At 38.4% G+C, this 15585-nt stretch overlaps 2 protein-coding genes across 2 annotated transcripts; one reads left to right on the forward strand and one right to left on the reverse strand.

Annotated features, from left to right (window-relative positions):
• The first annotated feature begins 184 nt into the window (after window positions 1-184).
• Window positions 185-11710, forward strand: LOC144642925 (uncharacterized). The gene is made up of 8 exons (XM_078502030.1): window positions 185-654; window positions 3055-3297; window positions 4625-4697; window positions 5162-5260; window positions 6482-6598; window positions 7186-7354; window positions 8425-8821; window positions 9485-11710. Exons 1-8 carry the CDS (start codon window positions 524-526, stop codon window positions 9762-9764), a joined length of 1509 nt encoding a protein of 502 aa, XP_078358156.1. The 5' UTR covers window positions 185-523; the 3' UTR covers window positions 9765-11710.
• Window positions 11711-13533: 1823 nt separating this feature from the next.
• Window positions 13534-15369, reverse strand: LOC144642919 (protein mab-21-like 2). Its single transcript, XM_078502023.1, has 2 exons — window positions 15366-15369; window positions 13534-15284 (listed from the first exon to the last, which is right to left on the reverse strand). The coding sequence occupies exon 2, from the start codon at window positions 15238-15240 to the stop codon at window positions 13561-13563; it is 1680 nt and encodes a 559-aa protein (XP_078358149.1). The 5' UTR covers window positions 15241-15284; window positions 15366-15369; the 3' UTR covers window positions 13534-13560.
• Window positions 15370-15585: the final 216 nt, after the last annotated feature.

The following is a 15585-nucleotide window of genomic DNA, read 5'->3' on the forward strand; positions in this document are numbered from 1 at the left end:
CTGTAATTTTCCAAATACAGAAAAAGATTTAATTTTCCAATCAATACAGCTTTACAATAACTGGATACTGCAAATCTGACTACATTTTTTTATTTTTTTTTTTTTCAAAATATTTCTCCCACTTTAAAGCAAAATTCCAGAAAGGCTTTCGTCCACATTCCAAAAGTTCACTCCATTCCTTCTCTATTTCTAATCCACGCGACTGTAAACTGGGCACTAGTGTGGCTCAGTTTTCGCGCTTTCCAGAAAAACAAATTTCCATGAGAAAAAATTGAAGCATTTCGCATCGGAAGTTGAATAGCGGTTGTTTGCCTTTATTCTGCAACAACAAAGAACGAAAACAAGCTCAACAAACTGATTGCTACGTCGCTGAATACAGTACAAGTTCTTTGTTTTGTTTAGAAGGATTAAGTTTCGTTGTTTTCTCGCTCGCTTCCTTCGCCATGTGTGGGCTTGTTCGATCCGTCATCGGTGAAAACAAACGATCGCTTTGAAAAGAGTAAAACGATAGATTATCTTGTAAATGGATCTGGACGATCTATCGAACTTTTGGGCAAGATTTCAGATCGCCTTTTCCTGGGATTACCCCGAAGGATTGGATGTACAGGCCGTACAATCTGCCGTATTTCATGTCGTAGGCGATGGCGAAACGAGGTATGATTAGGCTTACATTTCATCTCATTTAAGCTTCTATAATAGCGTTACATTTAATAACGGTAAAAGATGAATTACTTATTTGATATTGAAGTTAAACCGTTTAGTCTGCCATCGACAATGTAGCCCTTCTCAAGCGACTATCGAGTGTAATTTCCCGCGGAGAAATTTAACAAAATCGATGGCGCGGTTTTGAAGCTCGCCAAAACGGGCTCATTCAATTAATCCCCGGGGTGCGTAAATCAACAAACTGTAACAATTCAAGATCGCTTTTAATATGCAGCACTTAGATAAAGGATTAAGCGTCTCAACTAAGCTAGAAGTCTCTTTTAATCTTAACTTTTAAGTTGATTTTAGCTTTTAGAAAGAATATAAAACACACGCCAGGTTAAATCGTAGGGGGTCCCTCGCTGGTAGAATATATATAAGCTTAGTGCTTTATCACGCGATCCAATCAACTTTTTCCTTTTTGTTAAAAATAAGTTTGATTGTTTAGTTTTAAAACGAGTAATTTCGTCATAATTACCCGACGTTTAACTCTTAAAACGATACTACAATTGTTTGCAAACGCTATAAAAACGTTTAAAGGAAGTTTATTGAAGTAAAAAAAATAATTTCCAACTACATTTCAACGAAATCGTTCGACTTGAAAGTTGGCTTGCAAATGAGTGTAATTATTATGCGTCGATCTTTTGACATCAGTCAATATTAATTTTCTTCAGGGTAAGTAAATGTTTATCTCTATGCTGAAGTAAACATGGACAAAAAGGTTTTTGTCTTTTTTTCTTCAATACTTGTTCAAGCATGTCTGATTGAAAAACTGCATTCTCTTAATCTTTTTTCATGTAAATTCCAAAAGAGTGAGTTTTGGTATCTTTATTATTCCTTATATCTTGATGAGAATGTGTTAATTGGAAGTTTATTGATAGCTGAGAGATTTTACTTTCCTTTATTAAAGACTGACACCTTGTAAGAATAGCAATTAAGTTAAAAAGGCTAATATGTTAATCGTATAAATGAAAAAAAATATATATACCCTATGAAAAAAAATTTAAACAAAAAAATAAAAAAAATTCTTTTTTGTTAATCATTTGAAAGTCTTTTTGCTGCAAAACTCAATAAAAAAGCTTAAAATCTAAATATTAGGTAAACGTATCCTTTTTACAAGTCCCAATTTATTGTTTCCTTTGGGCCACAGCAAGATTCTTTCAATTCCTTTGGAAACAAAGCATGACAAATTACGAAATGCATTAAGCGCCATTAAGTTTGTTTGCTCAGTAAATAATTTTATTGTATTAGTTTGTGAACAGATATTTGGTCTGCAGTGCATGACAAACCTAGTGTGGGAAAATTCCTTCTATAATTGTACAAATAATGTCTGAACTGCTCAAATTGCCCCCGGCCCCCGAAATTTACCAACTACATAAAATCTGTCATGGTCCTTTCTGTTTTAATCAAATTTGATCTCAATAATATTAATAACATACAAGTGGAAAATCAGTTTTGTTACTTTAAATGCATGACCAGTAGCTCCTTTGAATTCAGGAGAGAGACGTACTGTTTTAAAAATCAATCAGTCCAAATCTCTGCTTGGTTTTCTAGTAATTACATAAGCAGCTATTTACTCCAAACACTTCTCTCAGGGGTAAGTCTCTTGTGGAGGTGGATGAAATTCAGAGTTACTACTAAACATTTCTCACTTTTGGGATGGGAAGTAAAAAAAGAATGAGAGTGCTATGTATGTGGTGACATTATACTCAGTACTGATGGTCAACATATTATGCCACTATTTCTAGAGAAATTTTATGTGCCGATACACTTGGGTCTGAGAAAAACGACATAAAATTAAGGGTGGGGAATAGTAAAATCTGAGGCTCACTGAGATACTGAGACAATGGTTGAAAATTCAAGACTGCGACTTAAAGGCCAATACACACAGTGAGTTTTGCTCCCAGGCCGGTTGTGCCTGAGGGGCATGCCCCTCGAGCAAAGCTCCCCCGTGTATACCAACAATTTCATGGGTATAATTTATCCTTAGAAGCAGAATTTCCACCCCAAAAAATGCTCCACAACTGGGAGCAAGATCCAGGGGCAAATTGAGCAAACTTGAAAATGCTCCCTCATGTGTACTAGCCTGCTGTGTAAGGGGTTTGCTCCTAAAGCAATGCTCCAGGAGCAAAACTCCTCATGCAATCAGGCCTTAAATGATTTTAGACTACGTGATGGAGAGAAACACAAAAAGACTTCCAAAATTTCTGAGAGCGGATCAAAATTAAGTTTCTGAGACCCACAATTTTCTTTATAGGTACCATTTGCAGATAAAATCAGTGATTGCCTGATGGCAAGTCTCAATGTTCTTAGGTTGCTCTAAAGGAATATTTATTTTGCATTTTATTTCAGAGCCCAAGATCAGCTTGTTGTTGGTTGTGTTCAGTCAGCTGGAGCGGGCGTGATTCTCACCCAACCAAAACCTCACAATGACATAGTGCCATGTGAAATGAGCTTCACAGCGCATCCCATGGCGCAGGAGTTCTATATCAAGAACATTGTTATTGTCTCCGAAGCAAGGAATGTTGAGCTGTATATTGATGACAACTACGAAAAAACAGCAAGGGGCATTATGCTTACTATCAGGAAAGGAAGGTACAAGTAGTTTTCATTCTAGGTTATGCAGTTTTAGACTGTGAGTATTGTCTCTTTTGCTCTAAAATCCATGGAATGAATGCAAAAATTGCAAAGTGAACTCTCTTTTCACCCGTACTGGTGCCTGCGTTGTGCAAATTTGCTTTTTTCGTGTTTGTCTTATGGATTTTAGAGTAAAAGAGAGACTGGTTTCCCATTCTTCTAAATGTCAGGGCTGCAAATAACAGTTGGTCATCGGACATTGTCCGACCAAAAAGTGCTCACGTCCCACAAAATCCCAAGTGTGGTCGGACATGATGTCCGGACAATTTTTTGATTGTAAATTATTTTATCGCAACAATGAATAAAATTTAACCTTTTGTTTTCGGTGATGTCCGACCACAATTTTGTTTTGTCTGACCAAGATGGTGTCTTAGTAGGACATATGTCCTTTCAAGTGAAAAAAATTATTTGCAGCCCTGAAAAGGCATTCTTTGTTTTTAGATCATGGCATCTGGACAATATTGGTCATAGGGTCTTTATTTTAGATCAGGGGGTCTTCAACCTTTGGTCTCCATTTCTGGGCTTTGGTTTCGAAATGCCCCAGTTTTTGGTAGTCTTCATAACACATCAAGTGATTTGTGGTAATCTTGGGAATACTAAGATATTACCAGTGATACAAAAGTGATATCTTATCACATGAGAATGTGTCATTTTAGGAAGTGGTATCATACACAGAGATCTGACTCAATACTATATATCATCGATAGTGAATTATATTTCATGACTTTATTGCACTCAGGTATCAACTCTAAAAATAAATATGACTATTTCTAATTAAATTATTTAATAACTATAATGGGATTAAGTATTGGCCTTTCCGAAGTTTTGCAGGGAACTGGGGCAAGTTTCAAATTTTAACTAATCGATAATCTGACACCATCACAAGAAAGATCTCGGTGAGATTGGTCATTTGACCAAGTTTGATGAATTCAGGATGAACAGAAACGAAGTTATGGACCTTGAAACATGGCTCAAAATTCATACAAACGAGAGACGTTTGTATGGATTTTGAACCATGTTTCAAGGCCCATAACTTCGTCTCTGTTCATCCTGAAAGCAACAAACTTGGTCAAATAAGCAATCTCACCGGGATCTGTCATGTGGTCTTGTCAGATTATCGATTGCTTAAAATAAAAAAACTTGTCCCAGTTCCCTGCGCAACCTCCGAACGGCCAATGTGTTGGGGATCATGTCAAATAAGCAATACAAAGTACCTGTGGTTTTACTGTGTAACTGTCAGAAAAACTGCAACATGGAGCTCATTTTGTCTTATTTTCTCTTACAGAAAAGTTTCTTTATTTGAAACTGAGTTTGACCTTACTGAGTTCATCCACGGAACATGCCGATGCTTGGTGAAGGTAAAACTTCTTAATCATGTTTGCTGCTGTAGGAAGAAATTTTGCTGTAAGGATCCTAGATTTACAAGAAAAAATTGATCAACATTTACAACGTAACGACTGGTCCCGAGGGAAACAGTTAATTTCGTTTTCTAAAATCTCAATGTTTCCAGAGGCAGAGTGAAACATCGAGATTCTCATGAAACATAATGAACTGGTTTCCTGAGAAACGAGTCATCAGGTGATTTGTTATTTAGTACAAACACATTAAATAAGATGCAATGTGAAAACTGTGGTCATCAGTCAACATTTCACAACTCTTCACGTAAAGGCCAGTACTTAAATTTAATGTTTAGTTCCAGAATAAATTTCTATATCCACCTCACAGAAGGTCACTAGAAATTCCAAAAGAGAGTGAGTCTCAAAAGCCAAAACTTTCAAAGGAAAGAAGAATTGATGACCAAAGCAATTTTCATCTGTTTTAGTTTCTATCATATCCTGAGGAACAGTCCATGAGGCTTCAGACAATTGTTGTAAGAGTTGCAAGATTAACAGCACCTGTCAACTCAGGAATGCCATTACAGGTCAGATTAATAATAACAGTGAATAATTTTGCTACAACTATCATGTACATTGTATAAAAAGTACATTTGGTCATTAGTTTTTAAGCTTTGCTCAGTATATAATGTACCATAAAAATGTTGTAAGTATACACCTTGTAGAATTCATTAATAATTCATGAGGGAGCAAACCAATCCCAGCACAGTATTCAGATCGCATGTACACAACTGTAAACCCCAATACAAATCAGACAAAAGAATTAACTTTTGATACAAACTCCTGCTCAGCTAATTAGTATTCATTAACTTTTGATACAGATCTCTACTGATTCGCATAACAATACTTTACATTCAATTTATTGTTTTCATTTCACAAGTAGAATAAAATATGAGCGGGAGATCTGTATGGCTGTTTACAATGGCTCGCCTAGCGGCTCGCCATTGTAAACGCCCATACAGATCTCCCGCTCATATTTTATCTACTACATAAAGTGTTGAAAATATATATTTTTGTCTCATTGTACAAAAACACAAGAATTACAAAATATTCAGTTGGACTTTAATTAAGTCGGTAGTGAAGTGGCCCAATTATAATTTATTGTTATTGAACTGATTTCTGGATGGAGTGGTCTAGGCTCAAGCACTGGTCATGCAGGGCCAATGTACTGTGTACTAGGGCAAGGCACTTTACCCTCACAGTGCCTCTCTCCACCCTGGTGTATAATTAATGAATTACGAGGAATTAATTGCTAGGGGTTACCCTGCGATGGACAAGCATCCTGTGCAAGGGGGAGGAGAACCGCTACAAAAACTGATTCAAAGCTCGGACTTGATGGGCCACTAGTCTGCAATGCAGACTTTTTTACCAGTGCCCTAGTGGTTAGCATGCTGGACTTTGGATTGAGTGGTCCAGGTTTGAGCCAGGCTGGGATCATTGTGTTGTATTCCTTCAGTCAAGATACTTTACTCGCACATTGCTTTTTTATCCCTGAAGGTGTACATTAATGGGGACTTGAGGCTGTCTAACGAAAGCACTAGGAGGAGTGTGGGGACCTTCAATTGGCTTGCCTCCTATACGCTCCTACTCTGTGGGCTTCTTTGGCTATAACCTACAAGTTTACCCTCCCTCCTTAAGCATTCAAAGTTAATTAGTTAGCCTTAAAGTTAGCCTTAGTTTGTCATGTCTCTTAAAAAATTTACATGTAATTTTTCATGTATATTTGACTATGTCTACATGTTTATTAGGGTTTAATACCAGGCCAAGTGGATATAGCAAATGTGAGAAGCTATTTAGATAGCCTGGGCAAACAGCTTTCTCCAGAAGCCCAACAACTCTTGGAAGCCATGGAAAGCAAGCAAATGGTTAGTTAAATAAAAAAAGTAGTTGCAAATGTGGAACTTAATTTTATAAAACTTTGACTTTGTATGAAGGCAGAACAAAGCTATTACTTGTTCCATTTACAGATCTATACATTATTGTGGTTTTCAGTGAAATGTGAACTCTGAAATCCAGCAAAAAAACGTAAACCGTTGGACGAGGATTAAAGTTCAGAGTTCGCATTTCACTAAAAACCGCAACAACATCTGCACAATGTTTTGCAAGTAATTAACCCCCAAAATTTCCTTAAAGTATGACCTATCCTACCCCCTGTAGCTCTTTGGGGCACCCATAATACCCAAGTCGTTGATTTCATATGCAAATAACTCCAGATATTTTTAGTAGGGGATCTCCCAAGGGGTGTACCCGGGGTGTACCCGGTTATAAAATCGTAAAATCTCATTATCCCTCAACTGCACCATGGTGAACAGAAAACGTATTGACGGACATGAGACCCAGCAACTATCGGCATAGTTAGATCCCTACAGCTTTTATATGGTAGCAAACTTCCCCCTGGCTCCCCCCCCCCCCCCCGCTACTTATTGTCTAATGAGTGATTTGTATTTGACAGACTCAAGCAGGTCGTGCTGTAGATCGTACCAGGCCCCTCAGTGTGGGCAATGGCCCTCGGCAGGAACATCTTGGTGCCGCTAATTTATCTGGAAGTGAAACTAGCATCTTATCACAAGCGATGGCACGAGCGAAACAACTAGAAGAAGAAGAGAAGGCAGAAAAAATTGGTGAGAACGTTTTACTTAAACACCTTGCAGAATCATTTTAAAATTCTAAGACTATAGTCACCAGGTGAAATTGCTCCAACCGCCTGCAGAACTACAGGGACTGATAGTTTAAAAAGTCGTTGTTCCCATCCTAGTATTTTCCGAGGAATGTTTCGTTTTTGCAGTTTGTTTTTTCATATCGTTAATCGTTACCTTCAAGTAGCTGAAACGTGTACCGCATATACAATCTTTTGTAAAAAAGTTGAAACACTTATATATTGAACTATGACGGAAGGCACACGGAATGTTCGCTGAAACTTTTTTAGACAACATTGAAACGGAGACTAGTCTTTTACAGTATTCTTGAATAAAGTGGGAAGAACTCTGAGATAGCTTATTTCGTACGAATATAGATAGCCTATTTCGTAAGAATAGTCTTAAATTTACGGTATTCTTGAATGAAGTGGGAGAACTCTAAGATAGCCTATTTCGTACGAATGTTTCAACTATTTTGCAAAGAATTGTAGGTTGATCAATCTTGAAACATCGTGACAAATACCTTAAGGTTACTATAATTGTTAGCGGCTATTAATTTTAGCGAATTTAGCGATTTGGGCGAAAATCGCGCAATTTAGTACTCGCTTAAAATTGTCTCGGTCAAATTTAATACTCGTTAAATTTAAGTACCCCCTCCCACCCCAAAGGAAAACAAAATTAAACATCGACTCGAGAAATTCTTTACAGAGTGGACGCCGGTAACTTTGTTCTTTCTGTCTGGCAATGCAAATGTTCGTTCAGTTTCAAGTGAGTTTGTTCTTTTACTGAAGATTTATTTCCATTTTAGCTTTATGTTCATTTAAAACTGGTTTATACGATATCACTATTCTTAAAATTTTTTCGAAATCTTCCAAAAAAATTACTTAAATTAGTAGATGCTAGCAATTGTAGATCAGGCGCAAGTTTTTTATGAAAGGAGTATTTTTCAAATAGAGTTTAAGGTAATATGATATATTGTGGACCTTACCTACATATGAACATAAACCAAAGATAGAACTTGACTGAAATACTCATAACTGGGATTTTTCTTATAGGACGGGATATGCCAGGCAGTCCAGAAGGTGATGAAGGTTTTATTAACATGCTAGCTGGCCTCATGGTAGAAAAGAAACCGGAAACATCGAACAGTCCTGGCACTCTACCGGCAGAAAATGGCGAGATCGATACACCAGAATCACCCACGCTCGCAAAGCACCGCTGGGAAACGTACCTACAGTCACGTGTCCGTGCAAGCCGCAACATGGTGCGGAAATCTAGACCAGTGTCCCTCGGCAGCGCGTTCCCTGTGCCAACGCAGGCTCAACTCAACCCGCGGTCTCAGTCGTTCTGTATAGAAGACAGACGTGCTGTTGAACGAGTTATAGCTGAGCAGGCACCTGCGCCATTAGAGAAGGCTGAGTCTGATGGGTCAGAATCCGGGAATAAAGCCAGGTAAGAAAGAACAGAGATGGCGGTTGGGGGTGTGGAGGTGGGTGCTTGTGGGGCGTAGCTGGGGGTAGATGACAGCAGGGTTGAGTGGCTGGGCACGGCTGAAATTGTGTAGCAGTTAGGGATAACAGGAGAACAAAGTCCAAAATCGTATCCGGCGGCGGCTGTTGCTAATGGAATTCTACATGTACCAGTACCACGATCATGTCAACTCTTCAACTTTAGCTAAACCAGGTTTAAGTGAAAATCAGTGACAAAACAAATGAAGCCTTGCATGGAGAAGGCATCATGTTTTATACAAAGTGACTCCAGATATTTAAATAGCTTGTAAAACTAAATTATTGGCGAAATTTTCAGCTTTTTGTGTCCAATATTCAAAGTGAAAATATAAGCGTTAAAAAACTGCAAAATTTCTGGGTGGCAAAAGCGCTTATGAGCCCATACATTCTTTGTAAAATATCAAGTTTTCAAACCTGCGTCGCAGAAAAAGTGTTTAATACATCGGGCTCAAATTTATAGCGAAAGTTAATCTTACCATGTTCTTTCAATATCCAGAACTGAAATTTTTGTAGCTCGATCAGAAAGTGAAGTTCTTATGCTAATGAGGCAAATATTGTAAACAAAGATTCGCCTATTTCACCAAGATTTCTTCGGTTTCTTCTACAGATGCGCTGAATGCGGATGTCCCGGCTGTCTATCAGTTTACAACTCCATTACAACAAACATCTACGCCGCCGAGAAAAGGATCATGGGGCGAGTAGAGACCAAGCTCCAGGCCTTACTCGAACACATGGACTCGAGGTTCGACGCTCTGTTCGAAAGTTTACTTATCAGGCAAGAGCAATTGTTCGCACACAGCTTGCAAAGCGTGAATAACAGCTTTCCGGGCGCAAGTAGGAAGTTCTCACAACGCAACGGGCACAAACCTGGCGATACGTCAGTTTAAGAGGTAAACTTGCTTCGCGAGGCTTGAAGAGATAGCTTGTGTTGGAGTGTTCCAGAAAGCGCATGTGAGCGAGTCACAAGCGGAATGGAGCTGACTTTGATAAGACGGTTTATGAAGTTAATTAGGATTGAGTAATTTCACTTATTTGATCATGAACAGTGCATGCATGTTACTGACATTGCTATGAAGACGTTTAAAAGCGAACACAGTTTTTATAGAGGCGTGAGCTTGCAAGGCTCGAGACTAACAGTAGCCAACTAGCCACAGGCCAGCAGAGATTCAGTTTTGGCTAGTAGGTTCTGGGCTTTCATTAGCCAAAATGGCTAGTTAAAGTTTCAGGAATTTGATTGGAAGAAAACCATACATCGAAATCGACTCCGAGAGAACAGAACTTACAAGTACACTGTCGTCACGTATAAAATTATCAAAGACTGTGGACAAACTGGAATTACCAAAAAGTAACCTAAAATTAATAGAGCCGTGAAGACGGCAAAGTGCCTCTACACAAACCTAATTTAGCTTGAGAATTCTGGCTAGTAGAAAATTGGTTTTGGCTAGTGAATTTAAAGCTGTCATTAGCCAATAGGCTAGCTAGCAAAAAAGTTAGTCTCGAGTCCTGGCTTGGATACATTTTTTTTTCAGGTATTTAAACCAGGAACCCATCAGCCGACGCCTCCATACGCTCTTATCGTTTGAAAAATTCATTAAAAGATGGAATTTAAAGCGTTTGTCCGAAACTTTGTTACTTTTAGTTTCGGGTTAAAGTCAAAATTCATTTGATCGTACATAAGGTCTTTTTTTGCATCGTTCGTCTTGGCGGCTCGCGTTTCGATCCAAATTGATCATATTTGTAGCATGAGACCATAAGCTGTTATGAAGCTAAGGATATTTTATTAGAAGCTGTTATATTAACGGCAGAATTGAATATTTAAATAACGAAGGTATAATAATTATAAGCCACATAATTATGCAATATATAAACTCATTAAGGTTGCTTATTTAAAGCTTGTTTCAGTTACTTTCGTCATGTTAATAAGTTAAACTCGTCTTCAAGCGACCAATACCCACATCAATATATTCGCTTTAGAATACGATTATTCTTGATGACTGCAAAAACAGTTGTTCTTGTTGCAAACATTGCTCTGACTAGCTGCGCAAGTTGTTTTGTGGTGTGCTATCTTCCTAGTTTTTCCACTCGTTTTGTAAAATTTATAATATGCAAGCTATCCACTGGAGTTAAAATTAATCGTTTATGCAATGCATGCGCTCTTTGGGTATCTAATTCAACATCATGCTATACTGATTCCTCGTCCATATTTGGTAACGTTTTACCAATGTCTCGGATCCACACAGGAATTTCTTTCTTTCCGAGTGCAGTAGAGTGTTTGCATCTGGTGTTACCCGACTTATTTTCTAATTAGCAGTATTCGAGTGGTTTTCACTTGAGTGCCGAAAGTAATTCGCATTTGCTTTGGTTCTACATTACTACGCTTAGTGATTAGTGAATGTAAAAAACTCACGCCACTTTCCTAAACAATCAGAAGTAAAACCAAAACCAATCGTGACTCACTCACACAAGTTTTCCCGCGCTTCGAGCAAGCCTCGTGTCTTTGCTTCGACTTTTCATTGGTTCACTAGATTGTCTGTGTCCTTTGTGATTGGCCAGAGTGGTTGCTTTGGTTTTGGTTTTACTCAATTGAAAACCGCTCTAACATGATGCCAGAAATTATTCTTTTTTCACCAAAATTTTTAAACTGATTATTGACTTAAAAATTGCAAGTGAAAACTGTGAGTTGGGCTTCGGTAATTAAACTTATGACATATATCTATATTTTAACGACAAATAATTGTATTTTGATGTAATAAATATAATTTGTAATTACGACCCTTGCATGAGGGAATGTTATTAAAACTGCATTAAAACTTCATCCACAATAAATCTCGTTTTGTTAATCATTTTACGATCTGTTTGAAGAGAAATCAGTCACCCTTCGCTAGAACACAAAGGTTATGACTTTTGTTTGACTTTAAAAATAGTTCCCATTTCAAAAAAAGAAGCATGTGTATCGTTTCCCGTGTCTGAATAGGAATTTAAAGCGGTTTTCAATGTTGACTTTGCAAGTGGTATTTGTTCGCTTTGGTTTTATGTAACTTGCGCTCTTTTATTAGCTAAGTTAACCAATCAGCGAAAAAGTGCTTTGTTTTCAACCAATCAGGTAAACTAGTCGTAAACTGGCATACCCCCTTTTTTCTGCGCGTGGCACCGGTGACATGTTTCGCTTTATTCGCGTTCTGATTGGCTAATTGCGTTTGCTGTAACTAATGTTATTACTTAAGGTTTGGTTTTACGACATTACAAAACCGCTCCAAGTTTGAAATTTGCTTTTTCATTTTTTAAATACATCACATGGAGGAATGAATTAAAAAGAACGCTTACGTGTGGATAGAGCGGTTTTCACTTGAGTCTCGAAAGTAATTTGCTTTTACTTTTGTTTTGCATTACTACGCTCATTGATTGCCTCAAAAATATCGCGCCACTTCCTCAGCCAATGAGAAGTAAAACCAAAACCAATTGTGAGTTTACTCGCGTACGTTTTCGTGCGCTTCGTGACGACTATATGTAATTTCTTCGAGTTTTGATTGGTTCACTGGATTGTCTGTGTCCCTTGTGATTGGTCAGAGTAATTACTTTGGTTTTGGTTTTACGACACTCAACTGAAAACTGCTCTATTGCTATTCTAACAATAATATTTGAAGTAATATATCAAATTCGAGAGGCAGTGTCTCATGTAATATTCCAAACACAAGAGAGTGTTTCATTGGGACATCCAAACACCGTGTCGGAGAGTTGAAAATGCGACGCTCAGGCCAGCGGAGTATTTTTGACAAAATTCGAGGTGTTTGGATAGCTGATGAAACACTGTCTCCAGTGTTTGATATAACTTCTCAATCGAAACAAAAACAGTGGAGTAAACGGAGGAATTGAAACGTAAATATCTATGCTAATTAAGTCCGGGTATCCAAACCTCCTTCACGGTTATGATATTCTTTGTTTTAACTTGTGAAATATTAATGAGTTTGAGGACACATTTTCAAACAATGAGGAGAGTTACAAATAAGACGCGCGGCGGAGTATTTTTTACGAAATATGAGGTGTTTAGAAAACATTGATGAAGCACTCTCTCGAATATTTGATACATCCTCTTATTAATCGAAGCTAAATCTAAAGAATAAACGGAGAATTAAACAAATTAAACAATGAACGTTGCAATTGCCGCCTCTGTGACTATTAATACTAGCCATGTATATAGTCTTTTTTTATCACATAAATAGATTTACTTTTTTACCCGTTTTATTATGTAAATAGCTTCTTTTTTTAACTTATTTTAACTGTAAATTATTAATTGTAATAGTTGTATAATGATAGGTTTAAGTTTTTTTTTTAAGTTTTTTTCTTAGTCAGGTGTCCACAATTAGTAGAGGGGACTTTTCCCCTCAGCTAAGCATTTTTAGACACGGTAATAAAGTTTTTATTTTTTTTTTATTATAAATTAAAATCTATGCCAGTTGAGATCCGGTAGCCAAAACACCATCAGCGTTAATAGGCCATTTCCGAGTTAACTTTTGCCTCATTTTCAGAGTCCTTGTGCAAAACTTTTCAAATAAAAAGGACTTTGATTTGCATGAAAATGGCCGTGCAGTTGAACACATTTACATATGAATAGTTTCGCACGGAGACTCGTTTTAAAATAGAGGCATTTGAAACTTGAGGCATGCTCGAATTTACCGACACCCCTTAAGTTTTCAGGTACTTGAAAGGGTTATCCAAGATATCTCTTACTTTCGCAGCTAAGACTTTGGCAACGTCAGGTTTCAAGTCCCTGAAAAGGTCCACAGTTGGAACAAAAAAGTGATAGCAGTCGTTATTCTCCAAACATTTGAGCAAAGCGACCAGCATCTCCAGAAATCTGTCCGCCAACATGCACTCGGCCCATTTCTCTTCCTGCCAATGTTTTCTACTCGCCCACAGTACTATGTTCTCTAGGTACAGCGGCATGATCCCTTTGGGCCATGATAAGTCTTTGTCAAGAAGGACTTTCAACAGGCGCAAACATTTCTTTTTCCCTTCGCAGTCAGACTGAAGCAGTCGTCGTCGTGCAGAGCAGAAGCTTATATGCCACAAAGGGTCACTTTCTTTGTTCGTTACCATGGCAACAAGGTGCATTCCTCCGTGAATGACGTCATCTTTGACGCGCGGTGGGGGCCACTTTTTAGAGCAATTTCTGAGCCAGTAAGCACACAGAGGCCAGGTCTGCGGACATGCGACTGTAGGAATGAGATTGACTACAAAAGGCACCGTGGCTTCTCTGTCAGAAAACGACACTCGCTTCCGTTGAGCGCTGGTCCCTTGTCTTAAAGTTTTCCCAGCCGCTCTGGAAACTAAGGCGGCGAATCTCTTGCACAACTTTTTCGGTGAAAAATAAATTTCGCCTGACTGCGTATCCGTACACCAATGTAACATCTCCCCGTCTGGCGACGCCATGTTTAATGCTGACGTCATGTGTGACGACGACGCCATACTTGATGATGACGTCAGAGTGGATGACGTCAAGCGTATTCGTGCATAGCCGGTTGGTGTTTTCATATCCTCGATGACAAATTCCTCCGGGGTGACGTTATCAAGAACAACAAGTATGTCTATTTCATTGCGTGACTTTAGCTCGTAGTAACTATCAGGGCTCATTCTTTGTAACTTGAAGCTGCTATCGAGTCGCTCCACTTCCTCCAAGACCTCGTTCACTGTCTCTTCGATCTGAAGCATCGTCTGCATAAAATTCACTCGCTCCATTTCTACTACTTTCTTGTTGAACTCGTCTATTGCCTTTAACAGCTTTTGTTTGGAGTGAACGATTCCCATACTCGCAACTTCTACCAACTCGATTTCAAAATCCAAACCCGATTCATCATTCCCGTTCGGAACGTGCTCTGCCAAACGCTGTTCAACATCGTCGTGTTCAACTCGTAGCTCGCCGTCGTTAGTCGATATTTCATCGTTGGACGTCGTGCTTGCCTGGGCAAGTGAACTGGAATTCAAACACTGACGAGATTGAAGAGTTGCAGCACGATCGTCGTCTTGGCTTCGGGTGTCGTCGGATGCAAATCGTTGTTCATCTCTGCCAATCGATAAACCGCCGTTGACTGTCGCGCGTTTCTTTTCAGTCGGCACACGCAAATCCAAATTTTCGAAGGACAAATTTTCTTCGTCACTTTGTCTATTGGATTCTTCATCTTTGAAGTTGAAGATCCCCGTCACATCACATTCTTCATGCGAATTTTCGTCGTCTGTAAAGTTCCAAAGCGTTCTCTCTTCCAGAACGCGTTTTCGTGCTTCCTCGCTTTTAAGTTGAAGAAATCCATTCAACCAATGCTCGGAGTCTGCCGAGGGAAGCTCAGAGATTATATCTGATCCCTCCATTAGAAAAAAAATGTGTTTTACGAATTTGTGTTGTAGGCGACTTTCTAGGAGAAAAATAATGAGGAATTATGTACAATACTGTTAGCGTTTCTCGCAAAACGGTTTCGCAGAAAAACAACACTCACTGCGAAGTACAACCACAAGCGAGAAAACATTGAATTTGTAACTAAGGAAATGGGTAATTTAAACGGTATTGGTTTAATTAATTACTTGCAAACAATGTTAAATATTTGATTGGTGTTGTAATAGAAACTCTGCAAACTAATGAAAAATTAATCCATCATTAAAATTTAATCGTCAACAGACTGAAAAGACTTTTTGTGATTAAACTCCGTTTATCAAATT

The sequence above is a fragment of the Oculina patagonica genome, chromosome 2 (genome assembly GCF_052425735.1).
Source record: "Oculina patagonica isolate OP01 chromosome 2, crgOcupat, whole genome shotgun sequence".
NCBI lineage: Eukaryota > Metazoa > Cnidaria > Anthozoa > Scleractinia > Oculinidae > Oculina > Oculina patagonica.